The sequence below is a fragment of the Zootoca vivipara genome, chromosome 13, assembly GCF_965207765.1.
Source record: "Zootoca vivipara chromosome 13, rZooViv2.hap1.1, whole genome shotgun sequence".
NCBI lineage: Eukaryota > Metazoa > Chordata > Lepidosauria > Squamata > Lacertidae > Zootoca > Zootoca vivipara.
The window spans coordinates 38,338,635-38,366,573 of record NC_142596.1 but is presented as its reverse complement, the minus strand read 5'-3'; the positions used below and the strand labels follow the sequence as shown (position 1 = coordinate 38,366,573).

General features: G+C 45.2%; 1 protein-coding gene across 1 annotated transcript in view; it reads left to right on the top strand.

The window, feature by feature from the left end:
• The window catches only part of LOC118092961 (protein shisa-9), a 39,433-nt gene extending 12,319 nt beyond the window's left edge, over positions 1-27,114 (top strand). The window contains exons 2-3 of the mRNA XM_088657266.1: positions 486-613; positions 26,852-27,114. Of these exons, the coding sequence (XP_088513392.1) occupies positions 486-613; positions 26,852-27,114 (391 nt within the window). The remainder of the gene's footprint in view (positions 1-485; positions 614-26,851) is intronic.
• Positions 27,115-27,939: the final 825 nt, after the last annotated feature.

Sequence of the window (27,939 nt, the reverse complement as noted above, 5' to 3'; positions counted from 1 at the left end):
ACCCCCATCGTTCTGCCCGGACACTGAGGTCCAGTACCAAGGGCCTTCTGGTGGTTCCCTTGTTGCGAGAAGCCAAGTTGCAGGGAACCAGGCAGAGGGCCTTCTTGGTGGTGGCGCCCGCCCTGTGGAATGCCCTCCCATCAGATGTCAAAGAGAAAAAACAGCTACCAGATTTTTAGAAGACATCTGAAGGCAGCCCTGTTTAGGGAGGCTTTTAATGTTTAATAGATTATTTCATTTCATTTTTCTGTTGGAAGCTGCCCAGAGTGGCTGGGGAAACCCAGCCAGATAGGCGGGGTATAAATAATAAATTATTATTATTGTTGTTCTTGTTGTTGTTTGTTGTTGTTGTTGTTGTTGTTGTTGTTGTTGTTCCAGAGCAGGAGAGGGAGGGAGGGAGGGAGAGAGGGAGAGAGAGAGAGAGAGCGCCAAAGGTTTTATGGAAGGCTGTATCTAATTCTTTCCCCTTTCCCGCCATTTTTTAGGGCTCTTGCTGATGTTATGAGACCAGAAGCTCCCTGCACAACAGATCACATGGAACGAGATCTCAACATTGTGGTCCACGTGCAGCACTATGAGAACATGGAAACAAGACCTCCTGCAAACAACTTGCGTGAGTTGCATTGTCTTTGTTTTTGCTTGGTCACGGTCAGAGATGTTTACAACTGTGGGAGCCAGGAAACGGGTCCTTGCCAAGGAGAAAGGATCTTTTATTGCCTTGTCACTGAATTCGATAGCAGTAAAGGCTGTGCTTTGGCAGTCAAGCAAATGCTTTCAGAGTCTGGATTTCACTTTTTGTTTGTTTGGCTCTTGTTCCTCCGCCCCCAATACTTCCATCCCCTTCTGAAAGAGTTTATCTCGAAACCTTTATGCAATAGTTGGTTCTTGGTTTTATGCTTCACCTCAGAAGGACAAAAGTGTGTGTGTGTGTGTGTGGGAACCCTCATGCAGCAGATTCATTTGGAAGTAGGTCTCCGTAGGTTGCACCCACTGCTAGTCCTACTCTGAGTAGGCCCATTGAAATCAGCAGACATGACTAATGGGCCCAATCCTTTCAGTTGGTCTACTCTGAGTAGGACATAGTTGATGGGGCTGGCTCTCAAGGAGTCAGCTGCTGCCAAAGCCAGAATTAACAGAGGACTCAGCACTTTGCAAAGTTGTCAAAAGAAGGATTATGGATTTTGGCTCAAAGGAGGATATTTGCTGGGAGTGCCAGAGCTGAAGTAATGTAGAGATATCCCCCAGGCAGTGGAAAGGTTTATGATGTGCTGCTGTGCATCTTCAGTGTATAAATCGTACTTTAAAAATGAGGATATTATACCCTGAGATCTTCATGTGGACAGATCTTGCTGCTGCTTTCTCTGCCGGATTGTTGGGGGATATTGGTGGGGGATATTCTCTGTCCCCCATTATAAGGATGAAAAATGTGTCTGGCAGGGCAGTCCTACGCATGCCTACTCAGAAGTAAGTCTGGCCAAATTCAGTAAGATTTACTCGTAGGTAAGTACATATAGGACTGCATTCGTGTTTCGGCAGCGGGAGGAGAGGGAAGTAGGATTTGGGCATGCATTAAACCTTTTGAAGGATCAGGACCTTCTCATTTATATGTTGGTATGCTTGCCATTGATTGCCACGTTTGGGCAAAACAACTGCTGGAGAAAAGTATTTACATGATTACATCAATCTAACACTTGGAAATGTCTTAGAAGACTGCATTTTTTTTGACAGTTCAGCAATGATGCTTGAATGTATTTATGCCTAAAGTAGGAGAAAGTTTCTAATAGCCAAGTTTCAGTTTCATCCAACAAAAGCTTCCGTGCCATTTTTTTTTCCTATCAGCAAATGCAAGCAAGAAAAGTGCATTTGAAGGAGGGGGGAAAAACATTTTAAATAAATTAATGCATTTGGAGAGAAGATGAAGCAGTACAAAAGAATGGTGGCTGGCAATGACTGCTCCAGCCCACTTGGTGTTATTCAACTTCCAAGAATATCTCAGGCAAGAATGTAAATGGAAGGTCATGAGATCAAAAAATTGACATGAGTGTTTAGACCCTCTGTGCACTGAGTTCTTTTTTAAAAATTGGAAATTGCTCTTGAATGTATTTATGGCAAATGGCAAGTGGCAAAATGCTTATTTGGGCAATTATTCATTAGCTTTTCGGGACCTCTTGAAAGGTTTTATGTTGGGGGAGGGGAGGGTTGTTTTGCTGATACTGTCAAAGTCGTTCCATGCAGTTTCTTAACAAATACTCCCCTCCACCCGAGAATAAGAAATCTCAAATGGTGTCAGTCTTTGAAGCGTAATAATGAACACTTTCCCATACAAGTCCTTGTGGTTGGAACTGGTGATTGTCGGCGTTTGTGATGAAGGTGGGTTGTGATGTTGTGAGAGTGGGTTCTGCAAATGGGATGCAGCTCCCTGCTTGAAGCCATTGACCTTAGGCTTTATCTGCATCTGTCTTAAGTTGGTTGGCAGTAGGTGCCTGTTGGTTAAAACGTATGTGGAATGTGCAATTGAGTCACAAGATGATGGGCAGGCATTTTTGGAGATGGATTTGCATAATAGCTAAAGGCCATTTTGGAACATACGTCTTATGAAATGAGAAATGACTGCAACCTGTTTGGTGGGTTTTTCTTACATACCACATGTATGGTTCCACTGACGATGACAGGTAGAACAGGAGTAGCCAACATGGTGTCATCCAGCTGTTTTGGACTACATCTCACATCATCCCTGGCCATTGGTCACACTGACAGGGCCTGATGGGAACTGTAGTCCAACAACATCTGCAGGACAACACATTGACTACTATTGATGCATAATATCATGCTTTTGTTTTCAATTTACATGCAGTTGGGTTGGGTCGTGGTCAGGCTTCACTTTATACCTTTCCCACCCATATTCCTTTCCTCCCTAACCTCTGACCACTGTCCGATTCCTCTCATTTCCTACCCACTCAATAATTTGACATCTCCTCCCAGATCACAACACCTCTCTCACCACACAACCCTTTCTTTTCCCTTCCCTTCGCTCCCCCACCCGCTGCCCTCAAAGAAATATTTCTTTGTATTTGAAAGCCTAGCTTGCTCTAAATCCCTGGACACTGGTAGCAGTATTACTCCCTTCCATGCCAAACTGGTTTAGCCAGTTGAGATGGGAATAATGCATGTTCAGTTTTCAGTGTGTGGTTGGGTGTGTATGTCCTTGCATCTACACAAGCATGGTTTTCTGTGTGGACAGAGATAGAAGCAGTACAACTTTTTACATTTGCCTTGAATGGAAACCTGCCTTTTATTTTGTACATTACTGCATTTTGTAATCCAGCAGATGGCAAAGTTCCAAAATCAGTAAAGCAGAGCTGGGAAGCTTTCAAGGGACCGCATGCCAGTGGTATTTGGGGCCAATGCAGAAGTGTGCAGGTACAATGCAAAAAGTAGTGAGGCTGCCCCCACATTCTCTTTTGCGCACATCCATGCACATTAGGGGTAGCCAACATGGTGCCCTCTAATGATATTGTTGGGCTTTTATTCCCATCATCCCTGACCCCCCATTGGCTATTCTGGCTGGGCCTGATAGGAGTGGGAGTTTAATTATATCTGGAGGGCTTCTCTCTCTCTCTCTCTCTCTCTCTCTCTCTCTCTCTCTCTCTCTCATCCATCTATATATATAAAAAGGTAAACCGACCATGTTTGTGTGTCTCCACTTTTCACCGAAACCGCTTGACCGATTGCGTTCAAATTTTGACATAACATCACATGCGGATATGCAAAGGATCTTATACAGTTTGCTTAGACAGATGTCACACCTGAGGCAGGTAAAAGCCAATTTTAAGGAACTCAAAACAGCGCCATCTACTGGCCAATGACTATAATACATGACTCAGACAGTTCCTTTTCCAAGGGTGGGGGCCAAGGTATGGAGATAAAGGGGGAGGGGCCAACACTCCCTGGTGACAACAGAGGGAGGGGTATCTTACCATCCTCCACTGAGTTACAGGGGTCCTGACTGGGCCACAGCAACGGGTGGCCGGGTCCCGCTAGTTGTCACATAAAATACACAGCAATTCATTCATCATCTATTTTCCTCTCACCCACACAACCCCAGACTCTCACTCCTCATGCCCCCAGCCATTAGGTGTGAATATTGCTAGGAGGCTCTTTGCAGATCTAATTGCCACCGGTGGCATTTTGGGTGGAAACAGGATTCACAGGACACTGCAATGGGTTATCCCTTCCTATCCAGTGCTTCCCCCCCGGGGGTATTCAAGGGTATGCAGTACTAGCCCCCCCCTTTAAAAAAGGTTGAAAGTCTAGCACTCACTTTAACAACTTCATGGTGAGTACTGGAACCCTTCCCCTCCTTTAAAACAAGCAGTGCCAATGGCTTATCTGTTTTAAGTGCAATTCGCATCTTAAAAACTGTGTGTGTGTGGGGGGGGGGAATTATTGGATTATATTTTTACAGAAAACTAAACCCATAACCATTGTTTATAAATGCTTTATGGATTTTGGTGGGAATTCAGGAACTTGTACAACAGGGATGTGTGGAACAAGGAATTATACAGCCTAAACAATGGAAATTTGCTTTAGAATCCATATGGAACGTTTCCTAGTACCTGAAATTGAGATTGATCCAATTATTATTTGGAGTATATTGGATTCCACAGAATTTGTGTAGGAAGCCACTGCTGAATACAGATAGATGTTGGAGGTGTACTGCTAAGGATGCCTCTTTGAGGCATATGATGGGGGGTTTGTTCAGTGATGTAATCCTTTTGGTTTGAAGCTGCTACTCACATAAATTTTGTATTGCTGAAATCCTTGATATTTGCAGATGTTCATGTACTTTTAACTGCATCCCCTTTTCCTTATTAAATTGCAAAAAAATAAAAATAAAATCATCATCATGATAAAATCTCCCTACCTAGCTGAAACCCTCACCCCCCCCCCAAAAAACAGCCACTACCTTCCACAATAATTAGGTTTGAAATAGTCTCCCTTCAGAACCAAATATCAGGCTGTTTTCAAGCCTAATTAGGCCATGAATTGAAGAGAGGGATGCACAGGTAGATGAAGAGGCCACAGGAACCTGTGGTTCCCTGAAATAGAGGAAATGCAGTGCATTGGGTGATTTCGGCCCAGAATTTGCAGAAGCTGAATTTCTAAAGCATCCTTATTTTATTTTATTGTCATACCGATACATCGGGAAGCCGATGAAAGGTGTGGTTTTGGGGCATGCATATAGTCTAGAAACAAAACAAAGCAAGGCAATATGTTGACACTGCAATATACCTGCCAAGGAGTCAAAATGAACTGCAACTGAAAATGGAAAGGGGAGGAAAAAGAAAGCATATTAAAGTTATTGAAAGTTGAACAGAATCTTAACCATGATTTGAAAATGCATCAAAATAGAATAATGAAAGTGGTGAGAAAAGAAGAAAATCCCACTTCTGGTTTTTCCAGTGACTTCCAGCCCCCTGCCCTTTCAGCAGGTGGAACAGGGAGTTTCATGCATGTGGAGCAACACTAATTTCACTTCTGTGGGCAAGGGCTGGCAGAGCTGTGCTGGGCAGTGGGAGACTTCCACCCTATCCAGCGCCCCACCCCCAGCATGATGGGTTAAAAGTTTGGAATGCATCCCATAAATCTGCCTTTTTAGTTCAACCTCCTGCTTAATGCAGGAATAGGTACACAGCAAGCTGTCTTATTCTTAGGCTGACCACTGGGGTGACATTTGACTAAGTTTTACTCAAAGTAGGCCCACTGAAATTAAGGAACATGACAAAGGTAGGCCTTTTGATTTTTATGTGCCTATGTGTATAATGTAGTTGAATGTAGCTCCTTGGTGCATGTACTGTAGCTCAGTATTGTCTAGAGATTGTCAGAAGGCAGAGGTTTCCATTCTGACCTATATTCATCACAATAAACTTTGCACATGTACGTCCAGGACATGCAGTTTAGTCGGTTCATGTTGGACTTTGCCAAGAACTCTAATTTACTTTGTCAGCAACCTTGAACGCCCTTCGAGGCCCATCCTTTGAGATAAAAAAGGCAGGAGGCAAATGTTTAAACCAGGCATCCCCAAACTTCGGCCCTCCAGATGTTTTGGACTACAATTCCCACCTTCCCCGACCACTGGTCCTGTTAGCTAGGGATCATGGGAGTTGTAGCCCAAAACATCTGGAGGGCCGCAGTTTTGGGATGCCTGGTTTAAACCATACAATCAATCAAATAATCCCAATTTTTAAGTGGACCAAGAAATGTAATTGTCTGACCACCTGGTTTTCATGCACCGGAGGTGGGGAACCTCAGGGCTGGGGGCCAAATGTGGCCCTCCAATCCTCTCTATATGGCCCCTGAAACTCTCTGCCACACCCTTCACTGACCCCATTGCACACCTCCTGAGTTTTTTGCCTAGCTGGACTGGAATATGTGAGTTTGTGCTGAAACTAATCCACTGCACAAAGATAGAGTTTACATTTGTTAACCCCCCCATCGACTTTGGCCCTGCCCTCCACTGCCATGTGGCCCTTGGAATGTTGCACAGAAGGCATGTGGCCCTCAGTTCCCCACTCTGCTACACATAAATACAAACCATTGTTTGCCAAATTGGCGTGAGAGAATCAGCTCTGTATCAGGTTGCAAGGGTTTGTTTTTTTTGGAGGGGGGCAATATTTGGTAGGTTGCCTCCTGTGGCTGCCCCTCCTTACCACTGTCACCATGGATGCCTAGAAGGAAAGAGGGAGGTGATGGGAGGCTGCTGTGACTTCTTCGCGCTCCTGCCCCTCCTTGTTCACTCAGTCTTGGCAAGGAAACTGGTGGTGACAGCAAGAAGGAACAGGAGGGCCAGAGGGTTCTGCTGATTGCCAGTGGGCCCCTTCCTAGGATGCCCAATGATGATGACCCTTTATGCTATATGACACGTGTTGTACACCACAATATGAAGTCCCCAAATGCACAAGGGCAAAAGTTTTCCTGGTATCCTGATAGCCAAAGGGGATCCTGCTTTGCTTTCTGTGTTGCCCTTTTCGTCTCTGAAATGTCCATGGTGGGTCTAGCAAAGGGCAGAGTGTCATTCTATGGACAACTTAATCCAAACAGACAATATATTTATTGCCTTGACCTTTCAATCTTTAGCTTTCAGTATTTACCTTCTTTAGAGATGCTAGGGAAAGTCTCCTGAGCCAGGCCTGGGAGAAGAAGACGAAGACGAAGAAGACGAAGAAGACGAAGAAGACGAAGAAGACGAAGAAGACGAAGAAGACGAAGAAGACGAAGACGAAGAAGAAGACGAAGACGAAGACGAAGACGAAGAAGAAGAAGAAGAAGAAGAAGAAGAAGAAGAAGAAGAAGAAGAAGACGGTGACCTTTAGGGGCTTAATGAAGTCCATCTCAGTGTAGAAGTGAGGCCAATGCCACCCCTTCCTAATTCTTCTCTGGCTCAGATCGAATTTCAAACCGGAGAAGTTTTGCTGTTTTGACCCTAATAAGGCTTCCCTCTGTTCCCTAAGAGGTAATGGAGGATCACAGGTCAGAGGGAAAAACCCCACATAGGTGAAATCTCCTCCTCTGACTTTGCTCATTCATCACTTTTCCCTGCCCCAAATAATGGAGGAATTATTACTTGAGGGAGTACGTTTTGGGAAGCTCACCCATCTCTAGTCTATAGGGCCCCATTTCCAACCAGAAATATCCCCAATTTTCTTTTGCAAACTTATATTGGGTCTTTGGAATGCAACTATTTAGTTTGCAAATCTGAACACTCCCTCAAACCAGACTTAAAGGTAAAGGTAAAGGGACCCCTGAGCATTAGGTCCAGTCGTGACTGACTCTGGGGTTGCGGTGCTCATCTCGCGTTATTGGCCAAGGGAGCCGTCGTACAGCTTCCAGGTCATGTGGCCAGCATGACAAAGCCGCTTCTGGCGAACCAGAGCAGCACACGGAAACGCCGTTTACCTTCCTGCTGTAGCGGTACCTATTTATCTACTTGCACTTTGATGTGATGTGCTTTCAAACTGCTAGGTTGGCAGGAGCTGGGACCGAGCAACGGGAGCTCACACCGTCATGGGGATTTGAACAGCCAACTTTCTGATCAGCAAGCCCTAGGCTCTGTAGTTTAACCCACAGTGCCACCCGCGTCCCAGACTTACCAGTGAATAATTACAGTAGTCAACAGGCACATTTTAAACTTCACATCTATTCTGTTTCCAGTAATCACTGTTAAAAAACAGTAAATGATAATAAAAGAAGGTATAAGGCTAATCCGCAAGAGCCTCAAGTCACAAATAATGATGTATTGTAAATTAAAGAAAAAAGGCTCCTACTTATTGTAGTCGCATCTGTCATTAACCCATTCATTATTCTTATAATTTTTATTCCCCTTTCCATCTATCCTAAACCAATTGATTTTCTCCCATCGTTCCTTAATCCAGTTATAATATTGCGATGTTATTCATGTTAAGAGTGCAGTTCGTCCCAAGCGTGCCTACTCAGAAGTAAGCCTCCTTGTGTCCAGTGGGACTCGCTCCCAGGTAAGTAGGCATAGAATTCAACCTTACAGCATGCTCTTCCTTTAAAGTCAGTCATATTTAATCCAGTGGGGGCTTACTCCCAGGAAAGTGACTGCAGCTTCATCCCCACATTTGTTTGTTTGCGTATTTCTGGCACTTCCTTAATTCTCCAGTTATTTAGTATACTGTACAACAAAATACACGATTGGCATGTGATTTTGACTTTGTTTAACGTGGCAGGCGTAACATTATTCAGTCTGCACAGAGTTCTTTCTCAAAAGCTATCCCCCAACTGGGTGCATTGTCAGAAGAACGGCAAGTGAGGTTCAACCTAAGGAAATAAGCGGTGAAAAAGGTGGGAACCCTAAATTCATACATACACTGATGTGGGCTGAGCATGTGTTTGCAAACCAGGAAAGAAATTTGGCATCACAGTTAGATAGAACAACGAAAGTATCCACTTTATTTGTGGAACGGAGGAAGGCAAATTCCAGGCTAGGGCTGATTAAGAAGGGGGTTGAAAGTAAAATGAGGGGTTTTCATACATTAAGTTCAGTGAGTGTACAGGCTATGTCCCTTTGTACATGACAGATGAGCTGTGCGCATAAAAAGGTGTAGACTTTCACACAAACACTTGTACGTACACTTGTAGGGAACACCTGTGTTACCTGTGAACAAACCTACCACAGTACAATGGTACCTCGGGTTACAGACGCTTCAGGTTACAGACTCCGCTAACCCAGAAATAGTACCTCGGATTAAGAACTTTCCTTCAGGATGAGAACAAAAATCGTGCGGCGGCAGCAGGAGGCCCCATTAGCTAAAGTGTTGCCTCAGGTTAAGAGCAGTTTCAGGTTAAGAACGGACCTCCAGGACGAATTAAGTTCTTAACCCGAGGTACCACTGTATTGTGAAGTCTTCCTACCAATCTGTGCTATAGGCACATTTTGAATACCATGCACAAATCTGATAGTGCCCTCCCTTCTCAAAAAAGATACCAGAAAGCTGGAAAAAGCTTAAGAAAAGAGCAACCCAAAATTCATAGGGATTTGGACCATCTTCCTCAAAGCACTCTGGGCTCTCTTTCTTTATCAATCTCAGCTCACAGGATCAGAAAACCAGATCAGGATATACAGTTCAGGTTTTGACAGAATGTGACAGCTGGCATTGTTTGAGAGGTTAACACACTGTAGTAGACTAGATAGAGGATGCAGGAACAGAAGATCAATTTATAGATATCTAGTTTCCTTTCAGATCATCCGTAAAGGAGACCCCCCTGTAATTTTCACCCACTGAAATCCCATATATTTTTGGGGGGGTGTGTGAGGGGAGGTCTGTATTGTAATACAGCAAAAAGGAGGAATTGTTGAAGGGAAAAGTCTGTTATGTAAGCTGAGTGCATAAAATTCTGATACATTTAAGACGCTTATGACTCAAACTCATTGTACACAAATCTATGCTTATTAAGTTTATTGTTATGTCAGGAAAGTGCAATAAAATATATTTGCAGAAAGGAAGATGGTGAGTAAGGGAAGACATGGTTGAAATGGATAAATTATGGGTGGTGTGAAGGAAGTAGAAAGATAAGTTTTCCCCCCTCTCTCATCATATTCAGGGTCAGGCTATGAAAGTGACTGGTGGCAGATTCAGGGCAGTTCAAAGGAAGTCACAACACATAATCTCATAAACACACCACTGCATAATCACACAGTGCATAATCAGTTTATGGAATTCACTGCCACAAGATCTAACAATGACCACCAGCTCAGATGCCTTTAAGCAAATTAAGAGAGGATGGGGCTTAGTTTATGAAATTCTTTTGGGACAGACCAAAGAAAGTCACAACCCCAAAATGCAACATTGCGCCATCACACAGAATGCATAATCAGTGTAAGGAATGTGCTACTGTAGCTCAGTTTTATAGATACCGCTAATCTCCCTTGCAGGCAAAACCCAAGTTCAGTCCTTGGTATCTTCAGAGTGGGCTTAGACAGAGTTGCTGCCAATCAGAGTAGGCTGCACTAAGCTAGATGTGCCAATGGTCTGACTTGGTAGAAGTCTACTTCCAATGTAGTGATGGTCACTTGCTTAGATGCCTTTAGTCAAAATTCATAGATGAGAAATCTGTCAAGTGGTTTATATAATAATAATAATAATAATAATAATAATAATAATAATAATAATAATAATAATTTATACCCCGCCCATCTGGCTGGGCTTCCCCTGCCACTCTGGGCGGCTTCCAACAAACATTACAATACATCAAATATCACAGATTTAAAACTTCCCTAAAGGTCTGGGGTTGCTTATCTCGCATTATTGCCGAGGGAGCCGGCGTATAGCTTCCAGGTCATGTGGCCAGCATGACAAAGCCACTTCTGGTGAACCAGAGCAGCACATGGAAACGTCGTTTACCTTCCTGCTGTAGCGGTTCCTATTTATCTACTTGCATTTTGACGTGCTTTCGAACTGCTAGGTTGGCAGGAGCAGGGACCAAGCAATGGGAGCTCACCCCGTCACAGGGATTCGAACCGCTGGCCTTCTGATCAGAAAGCCCTAGGCTCAGTGGTTTAACCCACAGTGCCACCTGGCTCTAAACTTCCCTAAACAGGTCTGCCTTTAGGTATGGTTTACAGTCCTGACTGTCATGTAGAGCCTCCAGGATTTGATAGTGTTTGTTTATTTTAAACATTCTTGAACCACCTTTCATTCAAATGACTCCAAGGCAGCTTGCAGGCAGCAAAGAACCCCAAACTTGCAGGCCTACATGCACACAACAAGTACCCTTTAGTCACGCGGCTAATGGATGAGGCTAGTGCCTGCATCCCTTTCTTTCTGCAGTTGCCTAGGGCAACCAGTGGAGTGTCTGATCTAACAGGGTTTCTCTCATGTGCTTGCATAATTGACATTTGAATGCAATAAGGATACACTGCAGAATTTGTTTTACTATGTGCCTGTAAATATCTCTTTAATGTTCAGAGCTGATAAGAATGTCATGTCACACCAGAGTAATAGTCTTTCCTTCCACAAGTGCACACTCCCATAACTTGTCAGCAATATAGCTTGATTGTGTCATGCGCTACCAAAAGATACTATCCACCAAAGTAATTGTCTATTATGGGTTGGATTTTGGAAAGGATTGGACAGCGCTTGCAGAACCTCAGGGGAAGCCTGGGAAAAGTGCAGCGTTTTTCTTGAGCTTCTCTTGAGTTGCAATCCTTGTGATGTTTTCAGCTTTCCTTTGATTTGCTGCACGTAACAGCTGCAAGGGCTGCTATTTATTGTTAAGTTTTCCACTTGTGGTTTGCAAGTGCTTCGACAAGAACTTTCACTGCTGCGTGCTTCAGGTAGAACCGCTCCCTGAACCCCATTGCAGGTTTTGATGATACAGAGTTCTCAGAACATCTCAGACAGTTGTGCATATCTGGAGCAACTTACACAACTAGTTTAATGGCCTAGGAGATATTGCTGTGTCTCATATGCCAAGACTAGGTAGCAGAACTAGCATTTTCAGAATGAGTGAGATATATTTGAGGGACTGTCTTGTACACAGCTAATGGCATATGGGTGCCTTGATTACTGCCACATTGTCCCAAAAGAACAACTGCTGTAACATGGGACTTGGACCCCTTGTTTTGTAAAGACACAAAACGTATCAGCATCCCTTCTTACTCCTTTTCCTTCCTTCTGCCTCCTTGTTCCTTATCTCCCTACTTATCCATTTGAAAACACCTCTTCCAGATAGAACCTCTTCCCTGCTTGGCAGGGGGTTGGACTGGATGACCCTTGTGGTCTCTTCCAACTCTACGATTCTATGATTCTATGAAGATGTATAACACCAAAAGGATCAGATACCTGTTTTTCAAACATTAGGCTTTGGTCTTCATTTTTGTTCTTCTCCTTCCCATCATCATCATCATCATCATCATGGCCATTATCGCTGTTATTAAATAACTATTATTAATTGACTGCCACAGAATTGGCACACAGGTTTATGTTAATATGCAAAGCCCTGGGCCATTTGGGTCCATGATACCTGGAGGACTGGCTGAGCTCTTATTCCCCCAGCTCAATCACTGAGATCATTGGCTGGAGCAGTTGTAACCCTGCATTACAGATTCCTAACTGGCTTCAACCAGAAGTCGGGCATTCAAGTTTTCTGCTTGGGGGCCGCGTTCTCCTTTTGGCAAATATTTTAGGGCCCCATGCCAGTGGTGGTTGGAGCTTGAGGCAAAAAGGGGCAGAACAACACACGCCAATTTTACCTTTGCACAGTAAGCTGAGTTCTGGGTTCTATTCACCACCCCTCTATCTAGGCAACCAATAGCCATGAGCAGGGTTCAAAAACAAGGCTAAACATTTGGGGGGCAAAGAGGGCCAGTAAGGGGTGGGGTCTGGGGAAATCTTCAGGGCCAGATGGAGAAGACAGGGGACGGGGGGACGGACGACTTTCTGCTCCTGGGTCTGAGTTTCCCCACCTCTGGTCTAAAGGTGTATATATGCCTCTGACTGCCAAGTGGGGCAGATGTTACTGCACTCAGGTCCTGATTGAAGGCCTCCCATTGGCATCTGCTTGGACACTGTGAGACCGGTTGTTGAACCAGCAGGGCCTTTGCCCTGATCCAGGAGGACTCTTGTATGCTTACAAAGCGCTTTATATCATACAATATAAAGCGGATTGTGGTAGGGCTGTTAAGAAATTTAGCTTAGGGTTTGGTTTGTGTAAGGCCACAGCTCATGCTGAGTAATGGGGGGCGTGCGTATGCAAATCCCTGGGATCTGATTGGTTGTTGGGGCCCCTCTTAAAGCTGCGTCCACCATTTTCTAGTCACATTTTTGCCTGGCGTTTGAACCCCTCCCACCCGCCCTTTCTTTCTTGCAGGTTAGCACGACATTGCTATTGCCTTCGGGGCCGCCTGTATTCAGGGGTCAGTAGGAATTTTTCCAATTGGCTGATTGGCTTTGCCTCTTGGTTTTCGCCTACTGCGCTAGCAAATTGTCACAACTTGTTAGGTTGGCGGTTAGGCTTTTGGTTGGTTAATCGGTTGGTAGAGGGGGTGGCACACGGATGCCTACCCTCACCTCCGTTTGCTCCATATAGAAGTATTCCGTTAAAGGAATCTCGGGGCTTACACTCTTGTGCTTACCATCCCGCCATTGGCGGGAATGGTGGGCCCAATTTTTAAGAGCAAGAGCCTTGAGGAACATTCTTGGTGAAGGTGATGAGGGAATGACTGGGCGCAGCCACCTCCTCACTCCCAGGTATGTTTACTTGACTTCCATTCGGAAGTCGGAGCAGGAACTGTCCAAGCGGACAGTGGTGAGTCCTGTCCTATGGTGACAGCTGATGTGAGTCCTGCCACGTGGGGCAGAGGAGGTGAGTCCTGTCCTAAGGGGACAGCTGATTGAGTCCTGTCCTAGATGGACAGATGGGGATAGTCCTTCTTTAGGAAGGACGAGTGAATAACCAAAAGCCTAAGCCAACACTCGGATTAAAATTGTGTAATTAATAAAGTTGTGGCCCTAAATTATTTGCCAAAAACCAAACCATAATTCTGTTGTCAGTTGTGAGTTATTTAAGGTAATTTTCTGGGAAGCCTCGACACACAAATGCTATGCACACCCTTCCATTCGATACGCACTTTGTATGGCATCCATGGCATGCAAAGAATTCCCAAATATATATGGCTTTCCCATCCAGCTGATGAAATGAATGAAAAGCTGTGCCCTGTATCTCTGATTGCATCTTTGCAAGTAAACCTCAGCAAACATTCCCTCCCGCTTTTCTTTTGGGGTAGCCACGGCAAATCTGCCTCCGGCTGAAATGGGCAGCCTCAAAACAAACAAACAAAACAATCTGAAATATGAGAGCAGCACTGCCTACCAGGGAACATTTCAACCTACCTGCCTGATTAGTGAAAAATGCCTCCACGCTCCCATGTCCCCTATTCGGTGACAGGAAGGCTGTATTAGGATTTGTGTTTTGCCTGCTGGCCTCACCCTGCTGAGTTAATGACTGAGCACATCTAATTTCCCATGTCCTCAAGCCCTGACTCACCTTACGTGAAATGGCCACCTCTCTAATGCATTGCGGGAAACCCACGATAAAGACAAAGGCTGGCTTTTCAATTTCCCTAGTGGGTTGCTTCAAAAGATTTGGATTTCTCAAATTTGGAGCAAGGATGAGGAGCTGTCCAGCAGGAAATAGAAATGCTTTATTGTCATTGTACTATTATAGCCCCCCCCCGCCAATCTCTCAGTCCTTGTTACACTCTGTGTGCTGTCATACGACCACCAACGCCGAACGTCAGCTGCAATGTTGCTGTCTTCCATTCAGCAGCCTCACGGCCCATGGGTAGAAACTGTTCTTTAACCTGTTGGTGCGGCTTATCATGCTTCTATATCTCCTGCTCGAGGGCAGGAGATTAAAAAGGTGCTGGCCAGGCTGTGAGTCATCCCTGAGAATGATCCTCGCTCTCCTGAGGCAACGGTCTCCCGCATGCTGAAGCCTCAGTGGAGTTGTCCATCCAAGGAGTCAGAACTAGCACATACAATTAGGGGATGATCGGAATGTGGTGCTGAACTATCGACTGCCAGGCTGCATGTGAAGAGCTTCCTGGTAGCTTCAGCAGGGCTGCATCCTGGGGGATACTATGCTGAATTGCTCAGCAGCTTAGAGATGTGTGGCCACATTCTGCCATATGTACGCAGCAACTTCTGATCTGGGTTTAAGATTCACTGTTGTTTCTGATCCTGGCATCACAGAGATGATTATAAAGATCTGGAGTTAGTCAGGGAGCCACAGGTCCCCTGAGTCTACAGCAGTTGTGGGAAACGCCAGATGTGGCTGAACTACATCTCCCATCAGCTCCAGGAAGGATGACAATGGCCAGGGATGATGAGAGTTGTAGTTCAGCAACATCTGGAGGGGCAAACATTTCCCCACACCTGGTCTACAGACTTCTTGGATACGACATCTTCCAGGGTTGTGGAGGTGGGTAATTTGGCAAGGTGCTTTGTCTCTACTTTGTCCTTCTTCACACTGGGATGGCAATAGGGTGGTCCTCCTTTGGAGACATCTCATCCAGTGCAGGTTCTGGCCATGAGTGGGTCTTGACCAGAAAGGTGGGCCCTTCTCTTATTCGTCCTGCTTTGCACTCAAGAGTTTTTGCCTGGCTGGGAAAAAAACAACTCCTTGGCCTCTTCCTTCTTTGGATGGAGTATAGGGAGGTGTGTCTAGAAATAAGCCTGCTGCACAAAGGCAAAATTTACATTACTTGCTCCACCCACTATTGCATCTGACCCTGCCTACTATGGGCATGTGGCCCCCTGAAGGCTGTCTAGAAGGGAATGTGGCCCATGGGCTGTAAAAAGCCCCCCACCCCAGCTCAGTACTTGCCTGTTTCCATGTGGAAGGATTTTCTTGAGCTGAGCTGAAAACTCATTACACCTAAAGCAGCCCTCAGAATGATGCCTTTAGTAATTTCCCCCTCAGTTCCTAATGATTGCTGCTCGATATCAGTGGAATCATCACCCGGTGGCTGTCATGCTTCCTAAACAAGAGAAATAAGAAATGGCTGTTGGTACAGGACACTTTATTTTCCCATGCCATGATACTCCTCTGCATGTCAATAGTATTGTTTTGCTCTTAGCTAGGTAGCAGCTGCACGGGGAAGTCAATTCCTTTGGCCGCTGCCGGTTAGGGTATGATATCAGTGATTCTCTTCATGGACCAAATGTGGAAGGAGTCCAGTGGATGATCTTCACATTGGACAATGTTCCCCAAAAGTTTCTGAAATGAGCATCCATGTTCTTAAAACTGGTTTAATCTTCCAATTTGGGAAGATAGGATAACCCAATGGCTGTACACGCTGCAACACAAGCAATAGTCTATGCAAGTGGTTCTAACAGCAGACTACCGTATTTCACTTTCTTGCACTGGATAATTGTTATTCATCTACTTTATTTATTATTGCATTTGTATCCCCACTGCCATCCAAAGGAGATTAAGGGGACATACATGGCTTACCCCAAAATCCAGATTATTCTCACAATAGCCCTGTGAAGCAGGCTGAGAGTTGGTAACTAGTCCAAGGTCATTCAGTGAGTTTCATGGCTGTGTGGGGATTTGAACACTGCCTCTCCAGCTGGATGCTTGGACTGGATTCATTGAGAAGCATCAAAGTCTTTGTTGCTCCAGAGGGCAGGCCTGGAATTTATGAGGAGAAATAACAGAGCCAATTTGGTAAGTGTAATCTGGCCTCTGCAGTGTCCTTCCCCATCCCCACATTGCAGTGCCAGTGTTGTAGCACCACCCTGGCTACTTCTGGCCCTCCTTTGCAGGTAGAGATGAAGGAGAAATTCAGTTCCATTCTGTAAGGGGAAGTATAGAGAACCTTCCCCCCTCATCAGAAGCAGTTCCTCCCCAAGCAGCAATGGCAGCGAGGACGCTGAGGAAAGCAGTCAGGAAGTGGGGAGAGAGGGCCAGGGCTCTGGCAGCACGGGGGAGCCCCTGCTACACAGGAGGGAGGAAGAGAGAGAGGGGGAAAGGGGGGGAGAAGGAAAACATGGAGCGTAGACCCTTTCCTCCGGTTCCGGAATTACGCAGGAGAAGGAGGGGAAGGAGGTTTGCTGTCCCAAGACTCTTATGTGGGAGGAAGTCAAGGGGCGGTTCAGTGCCGGATTCTGCATCGGACTGAGCAGACATGTTGTACATACCCAGCTCACTGTAAATAGCCTGCACTAAATAAAAACTGCTTAAAGACAAGCATGCGGAGCGTCGTTACTCTAGAGTAGTCGCAAGAACCTCTGACACATTCATATTAGAAGGTGGATCTACCCAGTTCTCTGAAATACTACACAAACTGAAAAACCAGCCATCCTTCAAAATCCCCACTTTTGCAGAGCAGGTCTCCAGCCAAGTGATGTGTACAAAAATGCATAAAACTGGTGTAAAGTGTGCCTATCAATGCATATATTAGTCAACATGCCATACAAAAATACATCATGTAAGGGAATTTCCCCCTTTGCAAAAGTGTGTCTTTTAGGTGAAACTGGAAACAAAGAATAGAAGTTCACAATCAAATGCTTTATTATTATGAGGACTTCTTTTAAAATTGTTATTGCATACTGATGTGAAAACTTCAGGAGAACTGACCTGAAGACTAGGGAAAGAGTGAAATGGAGAGAAACTGAAACCGACAGGTTCATTTGCAGGAGATAAGAAGAGCCTGGTGGACAGCCATCTGCTACAGTTTCAAGATTCCTGCAGTGGGCAGGGAGGATTGAACGAGCTTGCTTCTTTGATTCCTTTGAGCTCTAAGTGTGGGTAAATGTAAATTTCACCTTTGTGCATCAGACCGTTTTCTATGCTCAATCACACATTCCTCGCTGCCCTCCATCCAGGGGAGCATTGTCAGGATTGATGGACACATTCAAGCCATGCAAAACAATATTTAGGGTGCTGAAGCAGAGCCAGTGAGGGGCATGGCCTGGGCTTAGTTCCAGGGGGCAGGTAGGCCTGGAGGCCTGGATTTGGCTCTCACCACCTGTGCTAAAGAAGTCTCCTCAGCCTGTCCAGGCAGAACAGTTGATACGCAGAAGTCTGAACTCCCAGCAGGCACTGTAAGGCCCCTGAAGACAGCAATTGTACATCTCGTTGATTTCCTACATGAATTACTCAGCCTCTGTAATCTACCAGTGCTGATTAATTAGTCCTGAGTTTGTATTTAACCACTTTCCACAAACCGTTTAATGTAAAATATAATTAATTTACATTTCATAAAATACGGATCTGCGAGGCTAGCACGGAATACAATGTGAAGAGCCTGCCATGGAAATGGGTAATTGTTAATTTGAAACACAGAGCGCACTGCTTTGTTTGTTTGTGCGCATTACAGCTCAAGTCGAAAGATGTACATATCCGTGGCATGGAGCAAATGGGTAGGCTTATAATAAGTTTGGTTAGATAACTGCAGGAAGATATAGGGGAATGATTCTGTCTTATGCTGCATGGCACAGGAGGAAGGGGAGGAAGTCATGAGTTTAGAAAATTAAATATATGTAAGCTCCCCTCCCCCCCTGCAAGCCCAGGGCCTAATTCAGCATGAGTGTGGACCTCAGGCATTTGTCCTTGGCTAAGTTCAGTGTAATGTACCACAGGCGGCTGAGGGCAGGGGGAGTCTTTTTTGTAAGTTCAGTAGATCTTGTCTAGATGCTAAAATGGCTCTTGTCAGACATGATTTATCAGTTCGACTCCCTGGGAAATCAGTGAAAGGGATCTTGCGTGTACCGCTGCTCAGCAGAGTTTGTCGCTTTCATTTAGTACTCGATCCACATTCCGTTAAAGACTCCGAGGACTGGCTTGAGCTTAAGCTCTAGAATGGTATAGGCATAAAAGTTGAGAGGAATCCAGAACAGAGTTGGTTCCTGGTTCGAGTGAACTCTTGACAGCACGTCTCTATTAGCAAGGGTTGCCAGAATGGTGCCCCTGGGCACCGCTGTGCTTGCTTGGTTCCTTCTATGGGACTGCAAAATGTCTCTGTAAGCATTGACTCAAAAAATCTGCAATGGACAAGAGAAGAGATCGTTTGAATTTCCTCCTCAGATGCTTTGCCTCTCCTACACGCAACACCTCCTGGTAAACATGGGCTCATTTCATTGGATGCTAGGACTGGACACACGCCCTCCCACCTGCTACGAATACAGAAGAGGTGCAATGAGCTTCTCTCTGTGAGTGAGCATTTGATGTGGGAAGCGGCACACTCACACCATTTTGTGGTCCTGTCTCTTTTTCTGCTCTTGAAGCCATCTTGCACCACGCCATGCCCCCATAGTAGCCATTTTGTGACTGACACACATGACTTAAAAGAAAAATCTCAACGGGACCACTGGCCCACAAAGGATGGCCACTCCTGGTTGGGTCCTCTTCTACACCAGTTGACTCCAGTGGGCTGATTGGCTGGTGGTAGCAAGAGGCAGAGGCAACGCACCAGTCAGCAACGGGTAGTTGCGAGCTGCCATCTGAATTTTCCACAGTTCCTTTTATGTAGCATTGTTGGGGACATTCCTAATGTGGCAAAGTTACACCATCTTCCATTTCCTGGTTCAAGAGCACTTTTTTTCTGGGGCATCATGCTTGGACTGGAACAATATGAAACCTTTTTAGTAATACACATTTCTCACTGTAAGTGGACATTTCCAGCATCATAAGGGATCACTCTTTCACTTGTTATTAAAAGCGTTATTTCCTCTCTCAGGTACTTAGCGCCAGACAGATCTCACACATTTTGCCTTCCTGCTTTGGAAAAAGAAAGGAACACTGTGGAGGAGGAAGAGGAGACACCCTGCAGATTATTCTCCTCCACATGAAATGCATAGCTTTTAAATTGTCCTATAGTAGGAACACATGGCCTTAGACTGTGTCACAACACTGTTCAATCTTGCTCAGTATTGTCTACATTGACCGGCAGTGGCTCTCCAGCCTTACCTGGAAATGCTAGAGACTGATCCCAGGACATTCTGCATGCAAAGCAGATGCTCTCTTGCTGAGCTGCAGCCCTTCAGTGTGAACTCCAGTGTGAAAAACACAGCACACTATGGTTTATATCCCATGTTTAAAGGTAAAGGGACCCCTGACCATTAGGTCCAGTCATGACCGACTCTGGGGTTGCAGCACACATCTCGCGTTATTGGCCGAGGTAGCCGACGTACAGCTTCCAGGTCATGTGGCCAGCATGACAAAGCTGCTTCTGGTGAACCAGAGCCATTTACCTTCCCGCTGTAGTGGTACCTATTTATCTACTTGCACTTTGACATGCTTTCGAACTGCTAGGTTGGCAGGAGCTGGGACTGAGCAATGGGAGCTCACCCCGCCGCAGGAATTCAAACCACCAACCTTCTGATCCGCAAGCCCTAGGCTCTGTGGTTTAACTCACAGCGCCATCTGTGTCCTACCCCATGTTTAGAGTAGGCCTATAATTCCTGCCAACCTAGCAGTTCGAAAGCACGTCAAAATGCAAGTAGATAAATAGGAACCGCTACAGCGGGAAGGTAAACGGCGTTTCCATGTGCTGCTCTGGTTTGCCAGAAGTGGCTTTGTCATGCTGGCCACATGACCTGGAAGCTATACACCGGCTCCCTCGGCCAATAATGCGAGATGAGCGCGCAGTCCCAGAGTCGGTCACGACTGGACCTAATGGTCAGGGGTCCCTTTACCTTTATTTAAATTAATAGACATGACTAATTTAGGTTCACTAATTTCAGTGGGTAAAACACAGTTGTTTGCAACTCTAGCAGTTCAGATACGGGCTTCTGCATCTTGAGTGCATTGTATATTGAGTGTTATGGCCCCATGAAATCATTCTCCAACTTGGAAAGTAAGATGACCTCCTGGGTATGCAGAACTCAACAAGGAACACTGGGATGTGTAATTTCCCAGGGCACCTGAGTCCCAGGGTTCCTGGTAGCTGAGATGCTCCTTTGTTAGGGCCCCTGACTCAATGGAGGAGATAGTCCTCACTGCTACTGCTACCAGAAAAGTTTGAGGGAAGGAGACAGCAGGGTATAACACAAGAGGCCCATGGGTAGGAGGCTTAAGAAAGGCATTTGTGCATCATTGTACTTCCTAAGATTTAATCAAGAGCATAACGGGCTTCCAAATTGCAGAACTGAGCTGGGATGAATGAGGAAATCAAGCTATTTCCCCACTATCCTGGAGCTCCAGTCGCCAAGTCAAATTCTTAACTGCACTCATAGGAATTTTCCCATCTGATAAACCCCACCGTCCAAATGAATAAATTACTTGATCCATCATCTGTAGACCTTTTACCCCTATCATTAAAGATTTGTCACCAGGAAAGGAAATTTGTCTAGTCTTGGAATACGACAACACTATCAAAGGCCTTTGGTTCCCCCCCCTTTAAGTAAACTTTTATTTTTGTTCTTTACTTGAGTTCCTAAAGGCCGAGGCAGGAGCTTGCCCAGTTATCAACAGCTAAAATAGTTCTTTCAGCAGTTCTTTAGAAGCGTACTAAAACACTTGGTTGTACATCAAGAGCAATGTTGTGATAATCTGTGAGTGATTACAATGCCATTCCCCCTTTTGTGGGGGCACAGTTTTGTGGCACACTTGCTGTGTGGGCACAGTTTGTGGCAGCAGTAAACTTGCTCAGGTGATGAGTGGGGTCGGTTATGCCCCATTTATTACAACTTGCCTGCCCAGACATAGAATCATGGAATTGTAGAGTGGGAAGGGACCATGAGGGTCATCTAGTCCAACCCCCTGTGATGCAGGAATCTTTTGCCCAAGATGGGGCTCAAACCCACGACCCTGAGATTAAGAATCTCATGCACTACCTAATTGAGCTATCCCAGCAGACGCATACCTGACTTGGTTACATTGGCTGAATTAGGCTGATTTGCAAATCCTCAAGTTGTTATATTTTAATGAATACAACCTGTTTCCCCATATTTCTGTTGTCTTGAATGTTGACAGTTGTAACTTTGTGCCACATCTCTAGAGATTTGTCCTACTGTGTTTTGCTTTATCCGTTTCAACAAGGTAGCCATTGCATAAGTAATAAACACACTCAGATCCTTTCTTGGCTTTGCTTGATAATAATGGGACTGGCATGGTGATGGTATTTCTAAGTGAATCGTGTTATAAAACAGCAAAACACAGATTAAAGGGATCAAAGGAGCAGAAACACCACTTGAAGTTCAATCTGTGGAAGGAAAGATCCAGGAGGAAAAAGCCTACATTAGTATTTAACAATTGCCTAGGAACTACTAGGCTAGGCATTCATAAACTTCCTAATGTATGCAGTCAGGCTTCCTTGCTTTATCCAGCATCTGCTAAAATATGATTCAGGCTTGTAAACATGGCACAGATGAATTAAAAGGACCCGGCAAAAGGTGAGTTTTTAGCACGTTTAAAAGGGTTTTGAAGCTCTCTCTCTCCTTCGGAAACGGTAATTACTGTATGTTTGCCCTGGAAAACTATCCCAATACGAAGATGAATCAGCTTTGAGATTGGGACCCATAGATCTGAGAACTGGGGCGGGGGAGTCATTTGATCCAGTTTGCATTTATAACTGAAGCATCCTAATTTTCACTTTCTGAAATAATACATGGATCAAAAGATAGCCATCCTTTGAAATTTGCGCTTCTTTGAATTTTGCAATGCAGTTCTCCCACCCAGTAGCGTGTATAAGCTGCATATATGTGTATATGAAGCAAAATTGCATACAACAAATTGCATATTAGAAGAAATGAACACAAAAAATGCTGCTGTTTTTTTTAACCAGGATTTGTTTTTGTTTTTTTGTTTTTTTCAAAGGGGATGTGGCAAACAAAACTTGGAAAACGAGAAACTAAGAGAAAGCAAAATTGACAGTTTTCCCATCCCACAATGCCTCCAACCTAGCAGCACTATGGAAAAGGATGATGAGATCCTAAGGGTGTGCATTGCTCTGTGTGGACCCCGAACAAAGTGGGGTTAGGGAGTTTTGGGGCAGACTCTCATGCTCCCGAGTTGCACTGTTAACTAGGCATGATCCTGGAGTCTCTAAGCTTCTGATTAGCTCTGTCACCTCCATTTTCTCAAAACGTTGAACACACAACCTCCCTCTTATTTCCTAAGGAATGAAATAAAGCTGATCAGGGAAACATCTACAGCTCAGCAGGAGTGAGGGCTGTAAGAGTTGTTCGACGGTGAAACAGATTACCTTGGAAGGTGCTGCATGCTCCTTTATTTGAGCTTTTTAAACAGAGGTTGGATGGCCACCTGTCATGGATTCTTTAGCTGTGATTCCCGCATTTCAGGGGGTTGGACTACATGTCCTTTGGTATCTATTCCAACTCTACTATTCCACGATTCTATGTACAGGAGAGGGGAGGGGAGGGGATGGAGAAGTGCAGGATCTTTCCTGTTGACAGATAGGTTTAACTCTTAATTATGTTGAATTAATTTGTCAATGTACTCCAATCCCATTATGGTCAGTGGTGGCAAAACAGAGCTTCCTATTTCATAGATCAAATTCATGCCCAAATAATGAATTGGAGCAATGCAGAGTGACTCTGTAACAGGCTGGGCTGCTTGCTTCCAGGCACCATTAACACAGGCGCATCTCAGTTTATCTCAGTTGAACTGGTCAAGATCTCTCTGTTTATTTTGGTCCCACACGATCTTTCCCCACATGCAAGATGATTAATGTTCCCTACCATCTACTGACCCAGAAACATTATCTTTTGTTGTTTTCTGCTTGCTCTCACCTGCCCATTCGCATTTCTAGAAATAGCACAGCCTTGTCTTTTCCTGGAATGACAAACTGCCCAGGATATAATCGCAAAACAGTTCTTCCTTGATAAGAAAGTATACCTAGTGTACCGGTACCAAGGGCAAAATATAAGCAAGCACATTGCTGGGCTGCAGAATATGGCACTTGCATTGCAGATTCCCCACCCCAATTGAGTCCCAGAAAATGTACAAGGATTCAATGAGCCCAACCCCAACCCCACCCTCACCCTTGGAAGTTTCAAGGTTTTCTGCAAGGCTTCATTGGCAGGAATACCACCAATGTTTACCGGTCAGCAGGAGGCTGGCTGAGCTGGTAGAATCAAGTGGAAGAATGTGTTCATTCAACTCTTAAAAAACTCCAAAAACAACAACAACAAACAACTGGTTCAAAGGGGCTTCAATTGCAGCCTTTGTGTATTTCTAAGATCCTTCTTAAAACTGATTTCTGAATGCAAAGCAAGTTTTAATATTCAAGACACCTCTCACAAAATATACCTCCTCTGCCATCAGTAACCTGACCAGCATTTCACTCAGAACGCCTCTTAACAATTCCAGCCACACTTTGCTAACTAAATTACTGTTAAAAGCCTTCCTTAATTAGAAGGAGCTCTTGGCATTGCCCACCGCCACCAGCAAGATCATTTGCATATACAACCAATTACTTTGCTCATGTCATTTTAACACTTGTATCATGTGTGTGTTTTGATTTGGGCTCCTGTGTTTTATTATTCCTGTTTGCTCTTCCAACGTATCCCACGGATACCAACTTTGACAAGCAGAGTCAAGTCTACTGGAGTTGACCCAGTTGGCACGAGCGGATGAACTCTCCCTACCCATGGAATGGAGAAAAATCAGAGCACATTTAATGAACTTAGTTATCCTCTGGAGAATCTCTGCACAAGTCTGTCCTTTAGTACCTTAGCACTCCTTTAAGTTAACTCTTGGGACCCAGGTAGCGCTGTGGGTTAAACCACTGAGCCTAGGGCTTGCTGATCAGAAGGTCGGCGGTTCGAATCCTTGTGATGGGGTGAGCTCCCGTTGCTTGGTCCCTGCTCCTGCCAACCTAGCAGTTTGAAAGCACGTCAAAATGCAAGTAGATAAATAGGAACTGCTACAGCGGGAAGGTAAACGGCGTTTCCATGTGCTGCTCCGGTTCGCCAGAAGCGGCTTACTCATGCTGGCCACATGACCTGGAAGCTATACGCCGGCTCCCTCGGCCCATAATGTGAGACAAGCGCGCAACCCCAGAGTCGGTCACGACTGGACCTAATGGTCAGGGGTCCCTTTACCTTTACCTTTTAAGTTAACTCTTGTAATAATCTGCATTCATTTTGAATGAGCAGACCATTGTTAAGCTATTGAAGGTAATGGGGCCCTTTATATGTCCAACTGTCCTTTGCCAACAACAAATTGCAGCTGTTTTTTTGTTGTTGAATATATGCTATATAGTAATTTATGGACCTAATGGGTATCTAAAGCCATTTGCACATAACAAATAGGAGCCTGCACAAAAACAAAACACTGTTGCTGTATGTAGGTTTTATTTTATTTGGTTTTTATCTTATATTTTGGAAATGTACATCTGGTTTTTTCCCCTTTAATTTTTTGGGGGCCCCCAAGAGAGTGGGCCCCTAAACTATAGCTTGTTTAGCATATACGTAAATCCAGCACTGATCAGCATAGATCCTGGCAATGGAGGAAACCAATGACATAGGCAACTTAAGAACGTAAGGAGAGCCTGCTGGATCAGGCCAATCGGCCATCTACTCCAGCATCCTGTTCTCACAGTAGCCAACCAGATGCCTGTGGGAAACCCCCAGCCAGGATTTGACCACAAGAACACTCCCCCCTCCTGTGGTTTCCAGCAGCTGGTATTCAGAAGCATTGCTGCTTCCAACTGTGGAGGCAGAGCACAACCTTTGTGACAGTAAGAGCTGCTAGACCAGGCATAGGCAACCTTGACTCTCCAGATGTTTTGGAACTACAACTCCCACGATCCCTGACCACTGGCCCTGTTAGCTAGGAATCATGGGAGTTGTAGTTCCAAAACATCTGGAGAGCCAAGGTTGCCTATGCCTGTGCTAGACAGTGGAATGGACTCCTTTGGGAGGTGGTGGGCTCTCCTTCCTTGGAGGTATTTAAGCAGAGGTTGGATGGCCACCTGTCATGGATGCTTTAGCTGAGATTCCTGCGTTGCAGGGGGGTTGGACCAGGTGACCCCCTGGGATCCCTTCCAACTCTACGATTCTATGATTCTACGAACCAAACATTTTATGCATGCTATGCACTAGTATACATGCATTTTAGTACACTGTACTTGGCTGGAGAGCTGGGTTGCAAAATTCAGAGAAGTGCAGATTCCAGGGGATGGGTGTGCTTTGTTTCACAAATCATTTGAGAAAGGGCAAATTAGCTAGGCTTGCCTTGAAAATGTGAACTGGATCAAATTTCTCCCCCATCCCTCCAACTAAGAAGTGTCCAACTAAGAACATTTTTCCAGGAGAGAGAGAGAGAGAGAGGGAGAGAGAGAGAGAGAAAGAAATCTAATGCATCCTAAAGGCAACATCAATGCCTCATATTTGAGAATAACAGATGGATTTATTTTCAGCCAACATTTATGCTTGCTTACCCTTCTTAACCCACTTCCCACCCTTAGGTAGTGTGCCTGCCCTTCCTTCCCAGGCATGTAAACGATGCTCATTTAATGCTCTCGGCACTGAGCTCGACATCAGGAAGAGGCTTGCCAAGTAGCAGAAGTCATTTCCCCTTAGGACTCGGAGTGTCATTCATTGTCTGTTCTCCAAGCTTCTCCTGGGCTTTAGAAGGGAGCTAGCTGCTGCTGGATAAATAAGATGCTGAGTTTAATTAATACTTCCAAGCTTGATGCCTTAATGGCCATATTCTCTCCACACTGTGGTTGTCTGGTCACCGGATGTTATTGGGAATGATGCAATTAATTCATGATGGTTTTCCTCTTCTTTGTGGTGGGGAGGGAAACAACAACAACGGCACTCCAACCCCCACTTTAACACTTCCATTTCAGCCGACTTCAGCATGGATATTTCTTCACCTTTTGAATGTCACAACTTGCCTCCCAAGCCGCCTGGTGCAGACGCTGAACTGGCAGGGAAAGTTCTTACATTCCTGAATCAGCAGAACGAGACCAATTACGAGGTCTCTCTTTGGCAGCAAGGAGTCGATCGGGCTCGATCCAAACTCTTCAGCGATAGGCAGAGGCTGTGTGACCCCCAGCCGTGTTTGCGGAATTTTGAGTTTGGAGAAAAAGGCAAGCAAGAGGGGAAATGATAGAGGTGTGTGAAATTATGGTGCCGAGAAAGTGCGTAGGGAGAATTCAAGCAAAAACAGAAGTGGGAGAGGAAATAAAAGAAATGACTTATTCACATAGTTAAACTGTGGAACTCGCTCCCACAGGAGGCAGGGATCCAACTTGGATGACTTTAAAAGATGATTATACAAATGCATGGAAAAGAGGGCTATTGGTGGCCACTAGCCATGATGGCTTCTGAATACCAGCTGCTAGAAACTACAGGAGGGCAGAGTGCTCTCATGCTCAAATCCTGCTTGTGGGTTTTCCACGGGCATCTATTAGACCACTGGATGCTGGACTAGATGAGCTCTTGGCCTCATCCAGCAGGCTCTTCTTGTGCAGGTGTTCCCTTATTCAGCCCATGTAAAGGTAAAGGGACCCCTGACCATTAGGTCCAGTTGTGGACAACTTTGGGGTTGCAGCACTCATCCCGCTGCAGGTCATGCGGCCAGCATGACAAAGCCGCTTCTGGAGAACCAGAGCAGTGCACGGAAATGTCGTTTACCTTCCCGCCGGAGCAGTACCTATTTATCTACTTGCACTTGACGTGCTTTCGAACTGCTAGGTTGGCAGGAGCTGGGACCGAGCAACAGGAGCTCACCCCATCGTGGGGATTCGAACCACCAACCTTTTCATTGCCAAGCCCTAGGCTCTGTGGTTTAACCCAAAGCGCCACCTGCGTCCCACCCTCCAACCCATGTACCAGAATGGAAATCAACTCACCAAATACTATTGGCATTCACTGTTGTTGCTTTCAGCCTGCAAATGATAATGTGATTGTTTGCTCCCCATTTGCATTGTGT